At 49.8% G+C, this 17,466-nt stretch overlaps 2 protein-coding genes across 2 annotated transcripts; both read right to left on the bottom strand.

Annotated features, from left to right (window-relative positions):
* Positions 1-11,386: 11,386 nt before the first annotated feature.
* LOC125757238 (uncharacterized protein K02A2.6-like) lies at positions 11,387-12,705 on the bottom strand. Its single transcript, XM_049412676.1, has one exon. The coding sequence runs from the start codon at positions 12,703-12,705 to the stop codon at positions 11,533-11,535; it is 1,173 nt and encodes a 390-aa protein (XP_049268633.1). The 3' UTR covers positions 11,387-11,532.
* Positions 12,706-13,853: 1,148 nt separating this feature from the next.
* Positions 13,854-15,651, bottom strand: LOC119383789 (uncharacterized). The gene is made up of 2 exons (XM_049412950.1): positions 14,803-15,651; positions 13,854-13,867 (listed from the first exon to the last, which is right to left on the bottom strand). Exons 1-2 carry the CDS (start codon positions 15,557-15,559, stop codon positions 13,854-13,856), a joined length of 771 nt encoding a protein of 256 aa, XP_049268907.1. The 5' UTR covers positions 15,560-15,651.
* Between the last annotated feature and the right edge of the window lie 1,815 nt (positions 15,652-17,466).

Here is a 17,466-nt window from a genome sequence, read left to right as displayed (position 1 = left end):
GACGGAGACTGCTCACACGGTCCCTTACTCTGCTTTTCCTTCCCAGTCGGTTGTAATGATCCTCACTTCAGGATGCCTACTGCAAGTACAGTCTTTCAGCGCCATAATTCTTCCTTTGCGTATCAGCGAAGGGCCCACTACGCGTCCGTAAGGCTAAACGCGAAGTTACGTAGCTGCTCCCTTTGTTGATGCTTTTGCAGCTGATGACGATTAAATATGTCGGAGCGCTTTGTAATGGGTGGGCCTTTAAAACACCCGCTCGTTGCGCAATTCGCATGTTCTGACGCCTGACGCGATTTTACGCTTCTGACACGCAATATTACATGCGACTCCTTCCACTAATGACATTCATGCAGTTTTAAAATGCAGAATCAGTGAACGGAGCACGTTTAAACAATAGCGCGGTTCTGTCTTAATCAAACCCAGGCCGTCTGCCACGCAGACGGCCTGGGTTTGATTATCGCTCGAAGCTAAGATTCTTATTATTCATTTTATTTGCATATTCTCGTTTTTTTCGGTCACGGACACGATGATGATTTTTCGCTCACAACCAATGACGCCGACACCGACGTCGAAATTTCTGCGAAACGAGCTCTTTACCGCTATCACGTTAATAAATATGCACGCTACATTGCTGTCCAAACAACAGTGCGGCTGCGAAGAGGGCTTTGAAACTCGAAGTAAAGGTCGACGGCTCACAGTAAGACGTGGTCATGCTTTCTTATGCGTTCATTTAAGCGACGTTAAATTTCTCATGTAGGTTTCAATAGTGATTTCATGCGAATTTCTTAGCCTCCTTTCGTCCACGCTAGGTAGCCTTACGTTGCACAGCCGTCTCACAGACCCGTTCCGTTACTCGGACGATTCAGTCTCGGAGACGTCCTTTTATATGTCAGAGTAGATTGGCCGCGATGTTGACCAGAATGGATACACACTCATCGACACTACCGGCAGAGATTACTCTGGTAATTTTTGATGAAACAACGGGGCGTTCTCATTGAACACTGCAAGCAGTACTGAAATAAAGAGTCGATAGTAAGAAGAAAGATGAAAAGCGTAGTGGGAACGGCCTGCAGTGCTACTATAAAAAAAATGCCAGGAAGAGGCTCGCATTATACATTGCACTGCTACCTTTTCGAGATCGCGCACGGCCGTCCGCTACAAACACAGAGCTTTCAATGTCTGCATTTTCGCGCATGCTATACACGCATGACTGTTTGCATTCACCCTGCGCATCAGTGCCGTAATACACGGCGCGCGGTACAGTTCCGGAGTGAGCACTAACGCGAAGCGAGCCACCACGATGCCCGCTGGAGCCTCACTAAATCCGTACTCTCGAAGCATTGCGTAAGCGCTGTCCCGGGGCGTCATGATGGCCGCAGTGGACGCGCGACGTTAATGCAAAAGTGCCCGCTCGCTAACTCGTGGCAGCGTGTGTTGCGAACCAGCTTTCGAATCAGAGCGGATTACACGTCCGTGTAATCCGCGTACTGCTTGCCTTCGTTCCTGGCCCCTTTCGCCCAGAAGAACGTCATCATGGCGCTTGAAATGGTGATGGAAGCAGTGCTCCGCTTTTCTTAGACGAGCCTTTAATTTCTCTCTATGCCTCTCTCACGAACATACACGTCTTTCGAATCGCCTGCTTTATTGTGGTTGTTTTAGCTTTTTTGTTTGTTTGTTTGTTCCCGGGCGCGGCCTGCATCATTTGCGTTTCAGAGCACTCGTGAACGGACCGTCTGCAGCCCTTAGCGCGTATACTTTTTTCGTTTTGTTTTCCTTCTCTCTTTCTGCCTTTACTTTAAATACTGACGGGCCGCCCGAACAATGCTCTATTGATAGTGAAGCGAAGACCGGGAGCAAACAAGCTGCAGTCGATTATTTAAAGCACGGATTCGCGGTAATGAGTCGCGGAGAGGAAGTGAAGAACGTCGGGAAGGTTAATTCGAGGTTGTTTCGCTCGGCTGCTCTTTGCGACGTGTTAGCGGGTGTCGTGTGGGATGGCAGTTTATCTGAGGAAAGGCGCCTATGTTCTGCAAGCCACCGCCGAGCATCGTGGGAGGTGAGCGGAAAGAAGAGAGAAAGGAGAAAGCCGAAAGGGAAGGCTAGCTTCTGGAAATCAGTAATAGTGAGAGTGTGCGTTTATACGTGCACAAAGTATGCGGCGACATGTGGTATAAGCTTTACGGAAATAGGAGACCATATATAGCAAGGACGAGGTACTTGCAGTCGCAGCGGAAACACATTATTAGCCCAACTGAACAATGACCGGAGCAACAAAGTCGCGTATAACGTCGAAAAGTTTGGGCTTTAGGATGGTCTATACTTTTTTTGCCGACCACTGCCGCTTTAACAGGTAGCTCGTGCCCCGGCTACCGTACTGGAGAGCAAGGCGCCCAGTGTTGTGATTTTCCCGATACGTGGTATTCGACACTTGCGCTAATCTTTTTCTGTCGCTACTGTACATGGACGCGGCCATGGGATGCAGCGGAGGTGCTTATTTGTGTACCCAAGTCCCAGGGGCAAAACATGTCGCTTTTCTTTTTATCTCTTTCCTCTCGACCCGGAAAACGAAGGTACTGTCCTTATAGTCAGGGCTGCTTTTCCGGTAAACAGGATACACGAAGGCTTGCGAGCTATAGCAAGCAGCTAGGCACGGCATTCGAGAAAGCGTGATCTCGGCGGAACTAGATAAATGGATCACGGTTATTCGCCGCCTCGTTCACTAAGCCACTGGGTGAAGGCCTGCGCGGCGGATGCAGCCCCTGACCCTAATCGGCCACACATATCTTTTACGGTCCCGCTTTCGCGGCTGGTCCTGGCGTTCCGATACGCGCGAGGCCCCGGTCATGCGCGTTGTTTAGGCTAACCGCCCTGAAAATGATGTTTGTGTCTACGCTACCGAGACCTTAGCGCTCGTGGAGGACGCTGCGAACGAGCCGCGTGACACGCGCGGTGCGGCAAAGGTTTTGACATCCTTGGCGCTAAAAGGACAGCGGGCGCGCGCTCCCCGTGGGCTGCTAAATGGCGACGCAAATTCATTTCGGCGCGAGATTTGTAGCGCAGATCAATTAGGTCGTGTGTATATGCTTGACGATGTGTATCAGACCGTTTGCGTAGCCTCGATGTGTTCGCCGCTTGATTATATGCCGCCGCCAGTACTTAGTCCCCTTTACCGTTTCTATAGTTGATGAAGCAGCGCACACAACAACAACAAAAAAATGCCCCCACCTCCCCGAAGGGAATCGCGAGGAAATGCGAATGCATTTCTTGCGCCGAGAGTACACGGCGTACTAATTTTATTGGCGTAAAGCTGGACACATCGACGCGCTCAGGTGTCTCCCTTTTGGGCGCCTCTTTCAACGAACGATTCCTACGTGCGTTGGTAATCATATCAGGGATGTTGCCACCGCCTTCAATGCAGCACAAACGCGTTTAGAACGCGCTGTTTTCAGACTGTGCCAATGCAGCACAAACGCTACAAACGCGTTTCAAACGCACTGCATTGAGGCGGTGGCGCAGGGAGGAGAGAGAGCGAACGGCGAGACAAGGAGCGGTGAAGCACTGCACCTACCCTCTCCACACACGCGAGAGCTCCGCCGAGCCAATGCCACCTAGAAAAAAATTTGCGCTGGCCGAGCTCCCGCGATGCGAGCGCCCTCACACGCCAGAGCGCGCTCCTCCCCTCCACTCACTCTCCGCTACTCCGCCCGCACCACCTGCTCCGGTCGCTAGGGGCGAGGATAAGCGCGCGCGCGCCCGCAGCTGTTGCTATGGGAGAGGGAGTGAGAGCGGAGAGGCGCGCGGACAACGCCGGATGCCTTACATAACCCGACTAAGAAATGCATTCGCATTTAAAATTCACGCGTACGTAAGGAAGGCGCCAACACAAGCGCTTGAGTAGGCGTCTCCTTCATGCGCACGTGAATTTGTCTTTGTGCGCTGCTTCATGATTATCATGGCTCACAAGCTAGTTCATCAAAACATGTTAACTAAGCTCCTTTCGATAAGCCAAACGGAGCAGATAGCGAATGTACACGCATTTCCGGGGTTGAGGAAGTATTGGATCCGTCATATTGTGGCTAGGTATACGTGTTGAAGAGACCGATTGTTCGTTAATAGAAACGTTCATGATGAGAACGTATCACTTTTACCTATAGGTGAAGGTGATGGATATATCTATAGTCTTACCATAGCTGTATTTATAGTCCGGACTGAGGACGCCGAAGCGAAAGGTGAACCACACCCCGGCTAAACAATTCACTGGCTTTAAAGCGTACGATTCTACTCACGAGGGCTTCGAGCAAAACGACCGCCATGAAGTATGGAGGATCGCAGCCTGCGTTCCAGCATTGCTGCAACGAAGCAACGTGACGTTGCATATGCTAAGCGCGAACGGAACGCAGCACTGTTCTGCATCTTCCTCGCGTGGCTGCAGTGCTGTTAAGTGTACTCTTTCCTCGTCAAAATGTGGCCCGTAGTCGCCTATGCGAATCTTGCGGGTGCAAGGTGACGATCAGTGCACAGCGAACAGCGCTCTCCCCAGCCCAGGGTAGCAAACCGTATATTAAGATACACTTAAGTTCCCTGCCTTTCTCTTTATTCTTGTCGTTAAGCCCAGGTCCGTGACGTCATGCAACATAGTGTAAGTCGTCTTCTAGTGTAAGCCGCGTGTTGAGAGCCTCTGTTCCTTGTGTATGCCTGGTAGGGGCGTAATCGCCGTGGATTAAGGGCTGCATAAATATATGAGTACTTATGGCAACATTTAGTCAAAGCACTTCCCATAGCGTTCAGTTCAAGTACAGTCCAACTATAGTACTAGGATATGCAAAATTTGTTAGCTATATGTGTAAGCTCGAAGAAATAACTCCGCGAGTCAGTGCCTACGTATATCTTGTGTTGAATCAACCAGGCATCGATCGAATTGCGTCCGTCGCACATCGAAGCTTGCCGAGCCTCTATCCGTCATTAAGAGATAACAATGCCGCGCACGTCGCGCTGCACCCCCTCCAGCCCCCTCCGCCTCTACGGACATGGTTGGCCGGTTGTCGCGCCGGCCACTGGTCGCTATTATGCAGGCGCTATCAAGGGTCCTCTTGGCGTATAGAGTTCGAGTCTGACGGGCAAGCCGGAGAGATACGGAGCGCTCAAGCAGCGTGTGTTCAGCGTTTCGTGTCTGTACAAGGGAACGTTATATATACGAACGGCCACTCGTATGTATACATATGTGATCGATGGAAACGTATACAATCGCCGATCTCGTACACTGAAAGCGTGACAATCCGAACGGCATACTTATCCGGCATCTTATGCGCGCACACTTCTTTCGCATAAGAGTTCGATCTATAGCTGCATCCTGCCAGCGGGGATCGCTATGTTAGGCATAGGGCGGCCATCCGCGGTATTGTAAGGCGTTGACCACTGGATGCAGGTACATTCCTGCATTTTGTAAAGAGACGGAATGATACAAACCATTCAATAATTTGATTAACGAAAGAAGGGCAATTTTAAGGGCTCTTTTTTCTTTGTTGGATACAACATTAATGAGAACCAACCGACAATCAAGCCGAGGAAAGTATAGGGGACGTCATTTGTGGTAATTGCGATGTAAATGTCAAGAAATTAAAGTGGATGAAAAGACTACTTGCCGCCGGCAGGGACCGAACCTGCGACCTTCGAAAAGCGCGTCCGATGCCCTATACCAGCGGCGGTCCACCTTCCTTACAGTATAACGGCTGTGCATTTAAAGGGACACTAAAGAGCAAAACGATTTTTCTCATATTAGTAAAGTACTCTTTCACGGTACTGTAAATAACACTACGCTTGCTGCGAGAAGACGCTTAGTAAGCGAGAAAACACGCAAAAACAAAATGTGGGTGGCGACGCCACCCACATGGCGACGCCACCCACTCCGCTCGATCTCGCGGCCAATTGGCCGCGAGATCGAGCGGAGTCGCCGCCTGGCGGCTACTGGCTGAAGCGCGCCTAGTGTGGATTCATGGAGGAAGGAAAAACTAAGGAGAGGCCCTGACGTCACATTCGTGAAGCCTCCACATCGCAAACACCCGCATTGCCTCCTAGCGAAGGCGCAGCGAAACATTTCGCGACTTCCGTCTCGATGTTTGCAAGCGCATGCGCGCATCGCGAAACTTTGCAGCCTTTTTGTTTGTTTGTTTGTTTTTTGCCGTGCGAGCGGTTCACGCATGCTGCTCTTTGTGTGTGTTCTTTAGGAAAGCTACGCAATGCCCAGCTGTTGCGTATACCCGGTGCAAATCGCGTGCACGCGGACAGTACCGGGTGTCACTTTTCATGTGTACGTATACGTTCGCTTCATTGCTGATCACTAAGGCATGGTATTTGCGTGCGAAGCTCTCGGATGTGCGCTCTGTTGCTTGTTACTCATTCTGTCAACTCAGAACTCATGTGAACTTTTGTTTTTGGCGTCTGACGCGCCGTACATAACATGCGCTGAAGGCATCGTACGTTTTAGAGGCTGTGTCGTTCAACGAAAGGGCAATAAACTTTTGTTGTTATTATCGGACTACGTGATGTATGTATTGTTCGGTGTGCGCTCGCCGCGTGCTTGTGTTGTGTGCGCACTGGAATTACAAACTTTACGTGCACGATCGCCTATACAATTCAGCGGTGTCCTCTTTTCGACGTGAAGTTACGTCAACTATAGGTTGGCGTTGCGCCGCAACCGCTAATCGGGCAATCGGGCTACGAGGACGGAAAAGAGAGATCTAACGCCCAGTAGAACGCGTAAGTCACTGCTAGGTGAGTTCGAATACAATGACGCGCAGGGGCTGAATGTTTTTGATTACGGCACGTACCGGTACTTTCTGTAGCACAAAAACGCTCGCTCGGGCCTGCCACGCACGAACAGCCTGGTAAACGTCTGCTTGCAACGTTTTACTACGTGCAAACCGCACAATACGCGCTAAGTTTACGCCGGGACTACAAGTCTGAGCAGAAGCGAACCACCGCGGAGAGCACGCCGCGGGGCGTCTGCTGTTTTGTTTGCCCCATACCGGTTTGTTTGCCCCATAAATCTGACGTCACTTCCGCCACACTTTTCGCAATGCATTGGGATACGATAGGGCCTCTCCTGAGTTTTCCTTCCTCCATGTGTGGATTGCTCCCTGCGTCGTCTGCTAGCCACGTCGTGCTTGCATGTCCGCGTACGCCCTGCACGTTCTCAAAGGGCGGTTTGTTCTGTTATGTTAGCGCGATTTTAACTGCTCGTACGTATACCTAACAGTGAGTGCGACTTTCGAGAGGGCTGTGTTTTGGTGTCGTACCCTTCGTTCGCCAGAATCACTTCAGTGTTGGTGCCGCTTTCTGGTTCAAGCACATCGTAAAGTGCGCTTCGCATAGTCCCAAACATGAGGAGCATTAAATAGTGTGTGAATGCCGCGTTTTAGCGACTCGGGGGTAAACAAAAGCGAAGTTCATGCACTTTCGCGTTGTTGTTAGGTGTATAACTGCGGCGCTGTAGTTCATGATGAGCTTTAGTTGTCCTTAAGATGTCCTTTTATTGTACGGTCGTGGTCCCACTACAGCGAAATATTTCTATCAAGTGAAGTCTGATACTTCGATACTCAAACTGTCTCCTAAAAAAAAAAGACAATGGAATGACACGGCAGTGATAAAACGGAGTTCCCGCGTGCAATTTTAACTTTGGGCAAAATTTATGCAGAAACACACGTGTGCTTAGATTTAGGTACGCTTTGAGGAACCCAGATGTTTCAAATTAATCCCGACGGCGTGCCTTACATTTTTGTCGTATAATGTCACGCAAAACTTCATCCTTTTTTTTTACATTATCTTGAGCGTTTGTGTGGAGTTGTTATAAATTGATGGAAGGCAGCGGACATGATTAGTTAGAGAAGAAAAACCCTTATTCCATAAAATAACCGGACCTTTGTTGCATCACTGTCGTGCACGTAATCAATCGATGAAAACTCCGTGCTAAACACTCTTACATGCGTATGCGTATTCGCGCGAACTGTGCTATTGAACTCATTGGAAAGGAATATGGGCTGGTATAAAAATGAAGAAGTAAACACTTAAGTAGTTCAGGCGTGCTACAGCAGTGCGTAGTACACAGAACACAAGGTAAACACGCACAGAGAAAACAACAAAAAACATCGTATAGTGCGTAAGCGCAGACTATCACCCAGAGCAAGCATACCTTTCATCGGCAGATTGCGCTTCTCTCACTAGTAATGGTAACGTTGGATGATCTTCGTGCATCGATTCAACAATGAAGAGTGTATATATTACCAGTAAACTGCAATCAACGTATTTTATTCGACGACAATCGGCTCAAACAGCCGCTGTGTGCATTTGTATACGCGCCGCCGACCGTCTCTCCACACTAACGCGGCGACGGCGCTGCCTCCTATAGGTCGATCTCGCGGCGAATACAGGCAACTACGACGGCCATGCGTTTGTATCCAGGTAACACTGAAATGTTGCAGCGTGAAATGGCAAGTGGCCTCTATAGAAGAAGATCACATTTCCATATTAGAAACGGCTGATCGCCGCCATGCCCACGACCGAGAGAGCATCAAATATTTGTAAAACGGCGGATACAAATGCACGTGTGACCGGCGCACCTTCAGGTGTCGCATTTCTGTACGCTCGCCGGCGCCATGTTTTTCGCGCACGACGCCGCAGAATTCTGCGGGTTATACCAACGCCACCTAGACAAACTTCGTCTAGGTGGCGTTGGTTATACCCTTGAGATTCGAAGAGAGGCTGAGGAAAATGAAGAAGAGTAGATGGGCAGAGAAGGTTTTCAGGTATTTGTATAGAAAAAGCGTTGACACACAGTGGAGAAAAAGAACTAGGAGGCTCACCAGTAAATATACGGCTAGCAGTGCGGGCGATATGGCAACAAGGAGCATTAAACGGAAGGTCAGAGAGGCGGAGAAGACTTATTGGATGACAGCGATGGAAAAGAAGCCGGCTCTGAGTAACTACCGAAAAGGAAAAAACGAAATAAGGAGGGAAAGGTTTTATGATAATTCAAGGGGAAGCGCTTTACTGTTTGAAGCAAGGTCGGGCTGCCTGAGAACGCGTAGTTATAAAGCGAGATTCAGTAACGAAGAAGAACTATGTACATGCTGCGGGGGAACTAAGGAAACGATGGAACATGTACTGATTGAATGTGGCGATATTCACCCAGGTATACGTGTGGGCACGAGTCTACATGAAGCCTTGGGTTTTAGGGACAACAATGGAAAGCTGAACACGCCCGCGATAGAAATAAGTAAGAGACGGTTAGAGCATTGGTGGTAGAAAAGTAGAGATAAAGTACAAAAATAAATAATTGGGGGAAAAAAGGTTATTCTGCCTTAAGAGGCAGAGAGATGGACTGTGAATTTATATTTTTTGTTATAATAACATAGATTTAATCAATGTAGATAAGGCATTAGGACAACATGAAACAAGGAAGTTTTTTTTCTTTTTTTTTCTTTTTTTATCATTCGAACCTGGTGGCAGACATGTCACCGCCCCGTTATAAAGGGGACGCTCATAGCATCCATCCATCCATCCACACGGGTATAGTCTAACCGCAGTTAAGTACGACGGCCGTTATGTCCAACGGCTGTTGTACCTTGTCACACGACAACCCTAACCGCCGTTAATCCGCTAACGACCGTTTTCGTAAACGGAGGTATAGGCAACCCCTGTTATTCTAGGTCACTCTACCCCTGTTAGCGCCGTAAACTGACATGGCGGCCCCCATGTCGGACGCTAGCAGCTCGGCTTCCAGCGAAATATCGAGCCAAAAGCGTGTCAACTGGACCGTTGCGAAGTCACGGAGCGGTTAAACGCATTTGGGAACATAAATTACCGGCTTTGAAGTAAAAGTTTGTCCGTGCTGCAAAAATCTAGTGTGCATTTCACGAGATTGACACTCGGCTGTGTTCGTTCATTGAACAGGGCTTCACGCTGTTTGATAGACGCGCCTAAAAACACGCTGCTGACGCGTCCGTAATCGAGCGTGAAGACCGGTACAAGGCGGTGTTATAGCGGTGTTGCACGAACGCAGCCATGTATCAACTAAAAAAAGCTTGGAAACGCTGCGAACGTGTGACAGAGCCTCTGTCTGGTTTACGGTAACTGTTGTTACGTCCGCTAACTGCAGTTGGCTATAACAGCGGTTAAGCTTACCCGTGTGACAAGGCATTATGAACAGTGGATGTAACAAGCTTCGCTTCCAAGATTACTGTTAAAAATAAAGGCGATGTATTCAGCTGTGGGAGAGCGGTAAGCCGACCACAGCATCCTAGACTTAGGAGAAGACGCGAACGCTTTAGAAAGCAGACAAGGCATAGAGAAAGAAAAAAAAGTTAAGAGTGGACACTCCCATAGACCCCAGCGGACCAATCGACCCTAGCGCACCTGGTGGTTGGTGAGAGCAAGTGGCCTGCGCTTCCTGTTTCGGTTTCACTGGCGCGAGTTTTGAATTACTGTGCGTAACCGACGTTTGGCTATGGCGAAAGTTACTTATATCTTCGCCCAAATGGCAAAGCTATTGTTTGTCGTTTTCAATTAGCGATTCCCTATTTTGTATAGTTCAATGGTTCGTGCGAATTGATGTCGTGACGTAATTTTTATTTCATTTAAGTTATAATAGTAAGAGATGCAGGAAATCATAATTCACTACGTCTTCATTTATCACGCTTGTGTTTTTCTTTTGGAACAAGCGGTCAATCTATATATCAATCAAAGGCACAGCGTATCCGCAATGTTTTTATTACAAGGCACGGTAGAGGCTGAGCATATAAGAAGCACAAAATGACAACAGCACCGCACAGAAATGCAAGGTACACAAGAAATGCATGTCGGCTTACAAATAAATTGTAACAAATACAGAGAGAACACGGACAACGCACACATCGCTAGATTGGCAGAAGCTGGTGAAGTATGACACAGTGGGCCGTAAGGATCTCTGGCAAAAACGCAGCGCACAAAAGTTGAACAAAGAAGTGAAATACACATAGCAGTCAAGTCGCGAGTCACGACTGCGTTTCACCGAAATAATGCACTGAAAAAAAAAGAGCGTACAGAAACCACAGGCCACAATATACCAGAAAAGCCAGGATTTATTTGTGGTCCGAGGCTTCGGGAAACGCGCCGTGAAGCATGCGAGGACCAGCGAACGCTCCTCAATGTTTCGCACCGAGCTCAGCGCACAGACGCTCGCATCGGTGGCAGGCGCAGCACGCGTCGCCTCGGCTTGACGCATATGTTGCACAATGTTCACGTCTAGCTGCCGCATAGGGCCGCAAACTGTTTCTTTAGCGAACCTCGTCATCCTTACTGTTGTAGCCTCGAGGGACGAGCAGAGCCAGAGTGGCCGTGAACGAGAACAGTAAGATGGTTTATTACTACATGAATACTGAGCACAAAAGAACACTGAGCGCCCGGTTCACAGCGCTTATATAGCCATGAAGCACCGGCGCTATCAGCGTGACGTCACACTGGCTTCGCATGACACCACACTCCTTCCTACAATGTTTATGGCCTATACCAATCGGGAGGTTTTCTTGTACGAGCACTGCGTCGAAGAGTCTGAGCACCCAGAGGAGACGCAGGTATTCGCAGAGGGGACGCTGCCGGGGCAGAGCCTTGATGTGGACTTGCATTTGGTTGTTCCGAGGGAGCTGAGTCTCCGGGTGGCTCCAGCGGTGCGGTAGCAGACCTGGGAGACGCACGAACCGGAAGGGGACGGGGGCTCGTAGGAGGGGCTTCGGACCCAGGGTCTGGAATTGAGCTGGGCACGAAACAGGGACGCTCACTGGGGCCTTCTTCGACACTCTCAAAGTAGCACGGACGTAAATTGTCTACATGCGTGAACCTGTTTTCGGATCCTACGCGCACAAGGTACGTAACGGCACTGCACCTTCTTTCGATGACACCTATCAGCCACTTGGGATCACCTGGACGAAGGCCCAGAACGCTTTCCCCCTCTTTGTAAGCTCTTTCCGACCCTCTTCTTTCGTCAACTTGGGCCTTTACTTTGGAGAACCGTTCTTCCATCCGTCTCTCCAGGTCTGGCTGTAGCATAGTCAGGCGAGTGCGGGGCGACCACGACAAAAACAGTTCTGCTGGTGTCTGCCCCGTGGTTGTGGTCGGTGTGTTCCGGTACCTGAACAGAAAGAGATCTATGCGGTGCTGTAGGGTCTTACTCTGGCCCGATGACCTTTCGTCGAGAAGCTGTCGCGTAAGATCCCGTTTCACCGTCTGGACGCATCTCTCGGCGCTTCCATTGGATGCGGGGTGGTAGGGAGGTGTTCTGGTGTGCCGCACTCCGTTCTTAAGCAGGAACTCTGTGAAACTCTTTGCCGTGAACTGAGGCCCGTTGTCCGTAACAACCTCCTCTGGAAGGCCATACGATGCGAACACCCCACGCAGTCTCTCGACGGTCTTCTCGGTCGTTGTTGAATTCATCACAAACACCTCCACCCACTTGGAGTGGGCATCCACCAGCACGAGGAGCCACTTGTTGTCTGCGAATGCAAACTCCAGGTGGATTCGCTGCCATCTGCGGCTCGGCCAACCCCAAGTTTGTAGTGGGGCCTTAGGTGAAGCGTTCTGCGTCAACTGACAAGTACAGCAACTTTTAACAACATTTTCAATATCTTGGGTTAAATGAGGCCACCAGACATAGCTGCGCGCGAGCATTTTCATGCGCGTAACTCCGGGGTGACCTTCATGACAGTGCCAATAGTTGGTTACGCAAACAGTGCGGAACAATTACCCGATTTCCCCACGTAACACACTGCTGATCTACCGATAGTTCATACCGGCGAACAAAGTACGGTTCCAATTCACTATCAGTGACATGCGCAGGCCAGCCATTTCTCGTGTACCACAACACTTTCGATAGCACTCTATCAGTACTCGTTTTCTTGCTGATTATGTCAGCAGACAGTGGAAGTTCATTGACCACAGAGAAAAATTTTACGTAATCTGAGACATCTCGCTCATTCGCCAACGGCAACCGCGAAAGCGCGTCAGCGTTTCCCATGTTGCTGCCTTTACGGTACACCCATCTGTAATTGTACGCCTCCAGTAACAAAGCCCATCGTTGCATGCGCGCTGCAGACATCACTGGAACTGGTCTGCCGTGCCCCAGAAGGCTGGCTAATGGCTGGTGGTCCGAATAAATGACAAAACTACGCCCAAATAGGTATTTGTGGAACTTCTTCAGCCCAAAGACCACGGCGAGAGCCTCTTTTTCAATGTGAGCATAACCTTTCTCTGCTTTGCTCAGTGCCCTAGACGCATAAGCAATAGGTTTTTCCACCTTATCGATCTTATGAAACAGAATGGCGCCCACGCCATACATGGATGCGTCACACACCAGCCCTATCTCTTTCGTTGGGTCGTAGTATGTCAAAACGTTTCCTTCCGTCAACCACGTTTTACTTTGCTGGAACACTTGCTCTGCCTCACGGGACCACTCGAAGCCTTTTTCTTGGTTCAACACGTCATACAGTGGTCTGAGTCTCGTGGCCACGTGGGGAACGAACTTAGCATAATAGTTTATCAACCCTAAGTAAGCTCCTAACTGTGCCTCATTCGCAGGTGCAGGAGCCTCCGTTATAGCTTTTACTTTTTCCTCTGACGGGCGTATGCCCTTTTCGTCTAGAACGTGCCCCAAATACAAGACAGAAGTTTGAAAGAACTTACATTTCTCTTTTTTCAATCGAATGCCTCTTTCTAGAAACCGGGACAGCACAATTTCCACTTTGTGGAAACATTCCTCAAAGGTAGCTCCTGCTATCAGCACGTCGTCTAGATAGCACGCTACCCGATCAAGTCCTTTCAACTCCTCATCCATAACTGCCTGGAAAATCGAAGGTGCACTCGTTATGCCATAGGGTAAGCGCGTATACTTGAATAAACCCAAATGCGTGTTGATCACGACTAGCGACTGCGCTTGGGGATGCAATTCCAGCTGCTGGTATGCAGTGGACAAATCCAACACCGTGAAATATTTGCAACCGGCCAGCTTTACAAACAGATCCTCAATCACGGGAAGGGGGTAATGATCAGTTCTTAGGCATGGGTTTAGTGTCACCTTGAAATCCCCACACACCCTGACCTGGTTGTTTGGTTTAGGCACCACTACTAGTGGCGTCGCCCATTCACTCTGCTGAACAGGTACTAACACTCCGGTTTTCACGAGGTTCTGCAGTTCCGAAGACACTGCTTCTTTAACTGCAAAAGGTACCGACCGCGCTTTACAAAAAACGGGTGTGCTATTCTCTTTAAGCACTAACTTAATGGCCCTGTTCTTAATTAGACCCAAGGTAGGCTCAAAAATCTTAGCATATTTTTCAAGCAACAACGCCACTTTGTCCAAGCAAACCCCATGCACACTAGCCCAGTCTAACTTCAGTGCTGACAGCCAGTCTCGCCCCAACAGCATAGTGTTAGTACTCTCGTTTGTTTTCACGACAATTAGCGGAAGTTGCTTGTGCTGACCGTTGTGCTCTACGGAAACGTTTAGCTTCCCTTTTACCGTCAGCGGAGTGCCTCCGTAGGTTTTTAGCTTAAGACTGCATGGCTCTAAAGGTAGGCTGGGCCAGTATTTCTTGCACAGTGACTCTGGTACAATTGACACAGACGCCCCTGTGTCAATCTGCATGCGCACACTTTTCTGATCTTGCTTCAGGCAAATTTCGTAGAGTCTGGTGTGCCCCTCACAGGAATAGATATTGTACAGCACATGTTCACCCGCGTCACTTTCCTCGTCTATCACGTTCGCAGCGTCTCTACCTCTGTCCCTACACATCTTCCCTAAGTGTCCAACCCGTTTACACACCCGACAACGGTACTTGCGAAATTTGCAGATAGATGCCTCATGCTCTGAGCCGCATCGGAAACAGTGCAGTGGTTCCGCCCCCCTGGTGCCAGCAGGCATCCCCGAAGTTTCTTCTCTCCAGCGTGGTGGGCGTTTCCCGCTATCTGTTTTGCGGTTAAGGGCGCTGATCATTCCTTGCGCCGACTTGGGCTGAAAATCCTGGCTTTCTTTCCGGGCCAACTCGATACTCCTAGCGATATCGCAGGCCTCTTTAAAAGCCAGCTTGCTTGTCTTTAGCAGCTCTGCTTGTGTTTCTTTGTCACAAAGTCCTGCCACAAACCGGTCGCGCAGAGCGTCGTCCAGAAACGTTCCGAAATCACAGGATGTCGCCAACCGCTTCAGCTCTACAGCGAAGGCTGTCACCGCTTGCCCATCTTGTTGGAAACAACGATTGAATTTGAAACCCTCGGCAATCACGGAAGTTTTGGGAACGTACTGCTCTTTCAGTGTCTGTACTAACTGTGCGTACGTCTTGTTTTCTGGCTTTTCTGGCTCCAGCAACGTTTTCAGAGTTTTATAGGCCTTCTTTCCTATTGCCGTTATGAACACTGACACCTTCAGGTCGTCGCTCACCTGGGAGGCCTTCAGGAAGTGGTCGAACCGCTCCACGTAGGACTGAAAATCTTCGTCACCGTCCTCGATGAACTGATCGAACCTTCCCAACGTCGCCATCCTGCCTGTATCTTCGCAGCGCTTCGGAACCGCCGCTAATGGTGTCTTGTAGCCCAGTGGAATTCGGATCCCATCTTCGTCGCCAGTCTGTTGTAGCCTCGAGGGACGAGCAGAGCCAGAGTGGCCGTGAACGAGAACAGTAAGATGGTTTATTACTACATGAATACTGAGCACAAAAGAACACTGAGCGCCCGGTTCACAGCGCTTATATAGCCATGAAGCACCGGCGCTATCAGCGTGACGTCACACTGGCTTCGCATGACACCACACTTACCACCTTCAGAAGAAGGTTATAACTGCGCGAATAAGACACCAGGTCAGAAACACGCACACACACGAAGAGCAACGTGAGTGTCTGTGCGGGCTTCTATGTTACTTACATGGCGTCTTGTTCGCGCAGTTGTAACCTTTTTCTGAATAAATGACCCTACTAGCCTAGCAACATGTCATCCTACAAGCTTCTCTTGCAAACGTGCCTCGCCTGTTGTCTCACACACGAAAACACCGACGCCGCCGACATGGACGAAGCCTTCTCACTGTCATGCATGGGTTTTGTCGCTTTGAGATGGTGTTTATGACAGTACGGCTGAATAAAAAATAACCAAGTAAGGTGTGTTGAGTAATGGCATCTTCGGCTGAGCCGCACTGGCACCGTGGCGGTGGAAGGGAAGTTACGTCAAACACCGCCCGAGTTTCAGGCCCCGCTACGGCCCAGACGAACGTGTGAGCCAGGGAACTCGAATCTGCGACAGCAGCGCCGTCTGCGAGACGCGCACAGCAGTCGAAATTCAGCAGACGACACTTTGCAACGGTGGATTTGCACTGGAATTGAGAGCGCGAACGACGGAAAACCAGACGACTAGAGACGCTTGCGAGACGCTGTGCGTCCAGCGTGAACTCGCCTGCTCTAACACGCGCTTTTGCTGCGTCAGTTTTGCACAAACTCGACGAAGGTTGGTAGTTTCTGCATCGTCTTTGCTCTCCGGTGAAATCCCGACAGCAAAAGTAGCCTTGTGTGAGCACGGCCGGACGATTTGCAGCGCACGCATGTTTTACCTCCAGTCAGGCAGTGTTCTGCTGCAGCGCCAGCTGTAAATTGCGCCTGCATAGATGGAACGTCGCAGCGTCGTCTGCCAGCGCGCGCTGAACGATGGGATTGCACCACGCTCCACCGTCGATCTCCGCGGTGGCGCGGTGGCGTGCACTCGTGTCGTGGCCGGCCCAGCCGAACATGCGGCACCGCACGCGTGGTGCCCAGACGAACGTACGGCACCGCACGAGTGCGCAGAATACGCCACGAGGGCCGCCAGCCGAAGATGCCATAAATTGTTTTTATGTGTAAAGAACCTGCCAATTTTGGGCGTATAATTATTATTTTTTAAAAACAATTCTGTTGGATTGGTTACAACTTTTTCTTCTTTCACGCTTGCGTCCTCTGGCGTTTGGTGAGAGCACTAGTTCGTTACGTAGTCGTGACGTACTTCCTGAGGCCAGATTTCGCGGAGTGTCGTCTCTTAACTTCTTTCTTTCTCTATGGACAAGGCGCATGCCACAGTCCAACTTCATCATACCGACATATATTTGTGTCGCTGCTTTCAGACAGAAAACTTGGTAGTTCTAACATACTTTACCTGTTATGCCGACATCAGCGCTCTGCCAAAGGTGATATTTTAATTAGAAACGACGAACTTTTATTTTTCAATATGCCTAGTATTGACACTGACAGAGAGAATGTACTCGCGCTTTTAACGAAAACCAGCCGACACGACCTTTGAAGCTGAACGTACAGGGGTACCGGCGCGCCGTGATTTTGCGGGAGGAGACAAGGAGGATTTTGTCTACACTGGCCGAGGCGAAGCCGTTTCGCGTGGCACTTTGAGAGCCGTGCTGCGCACGCGCGAGGAGCA

This window comes from Rhipicephalus sanguineus, chromosome 2 (assembly GCF_013339695.2).
Source record: "Rhipicephalus sanguineus isolate Rsan-2018 chromosome 2, BIME_Rsan_1.4, whole genome shotgun sequence".
In the NCBI taxonomy this organism is placed as follows: domain Eukaryota; kingdom Metazoa; phylum Arthropoda; class Arachnida; order Ixodida; family Ixodidae; genus Rhipicephalus; species Rhipicephalus sanguineus.
Note: the sequence above shows the minus strand (reverse complement) of the source record. Positions and strands in the feature narration are given on the sequence as shown.

Excerpts from the sequence above, each read along its gene's own strand:
- LOC125757238 (XM_049412676.1), bottom strand. The coding sequence starts at position 12,705 with ATGAAAATGCTCGCGCGCAGCTATGTCTGGTGGCCTCATTTAACCCAA.
- LOC119383789 (XM_049412950.1), bottom strand. The coding sequence starts at position 15,559 with ATGGCGACGTTGGGAAGGTTCGATCAGTTCATCGAGGACGGTGACGAA.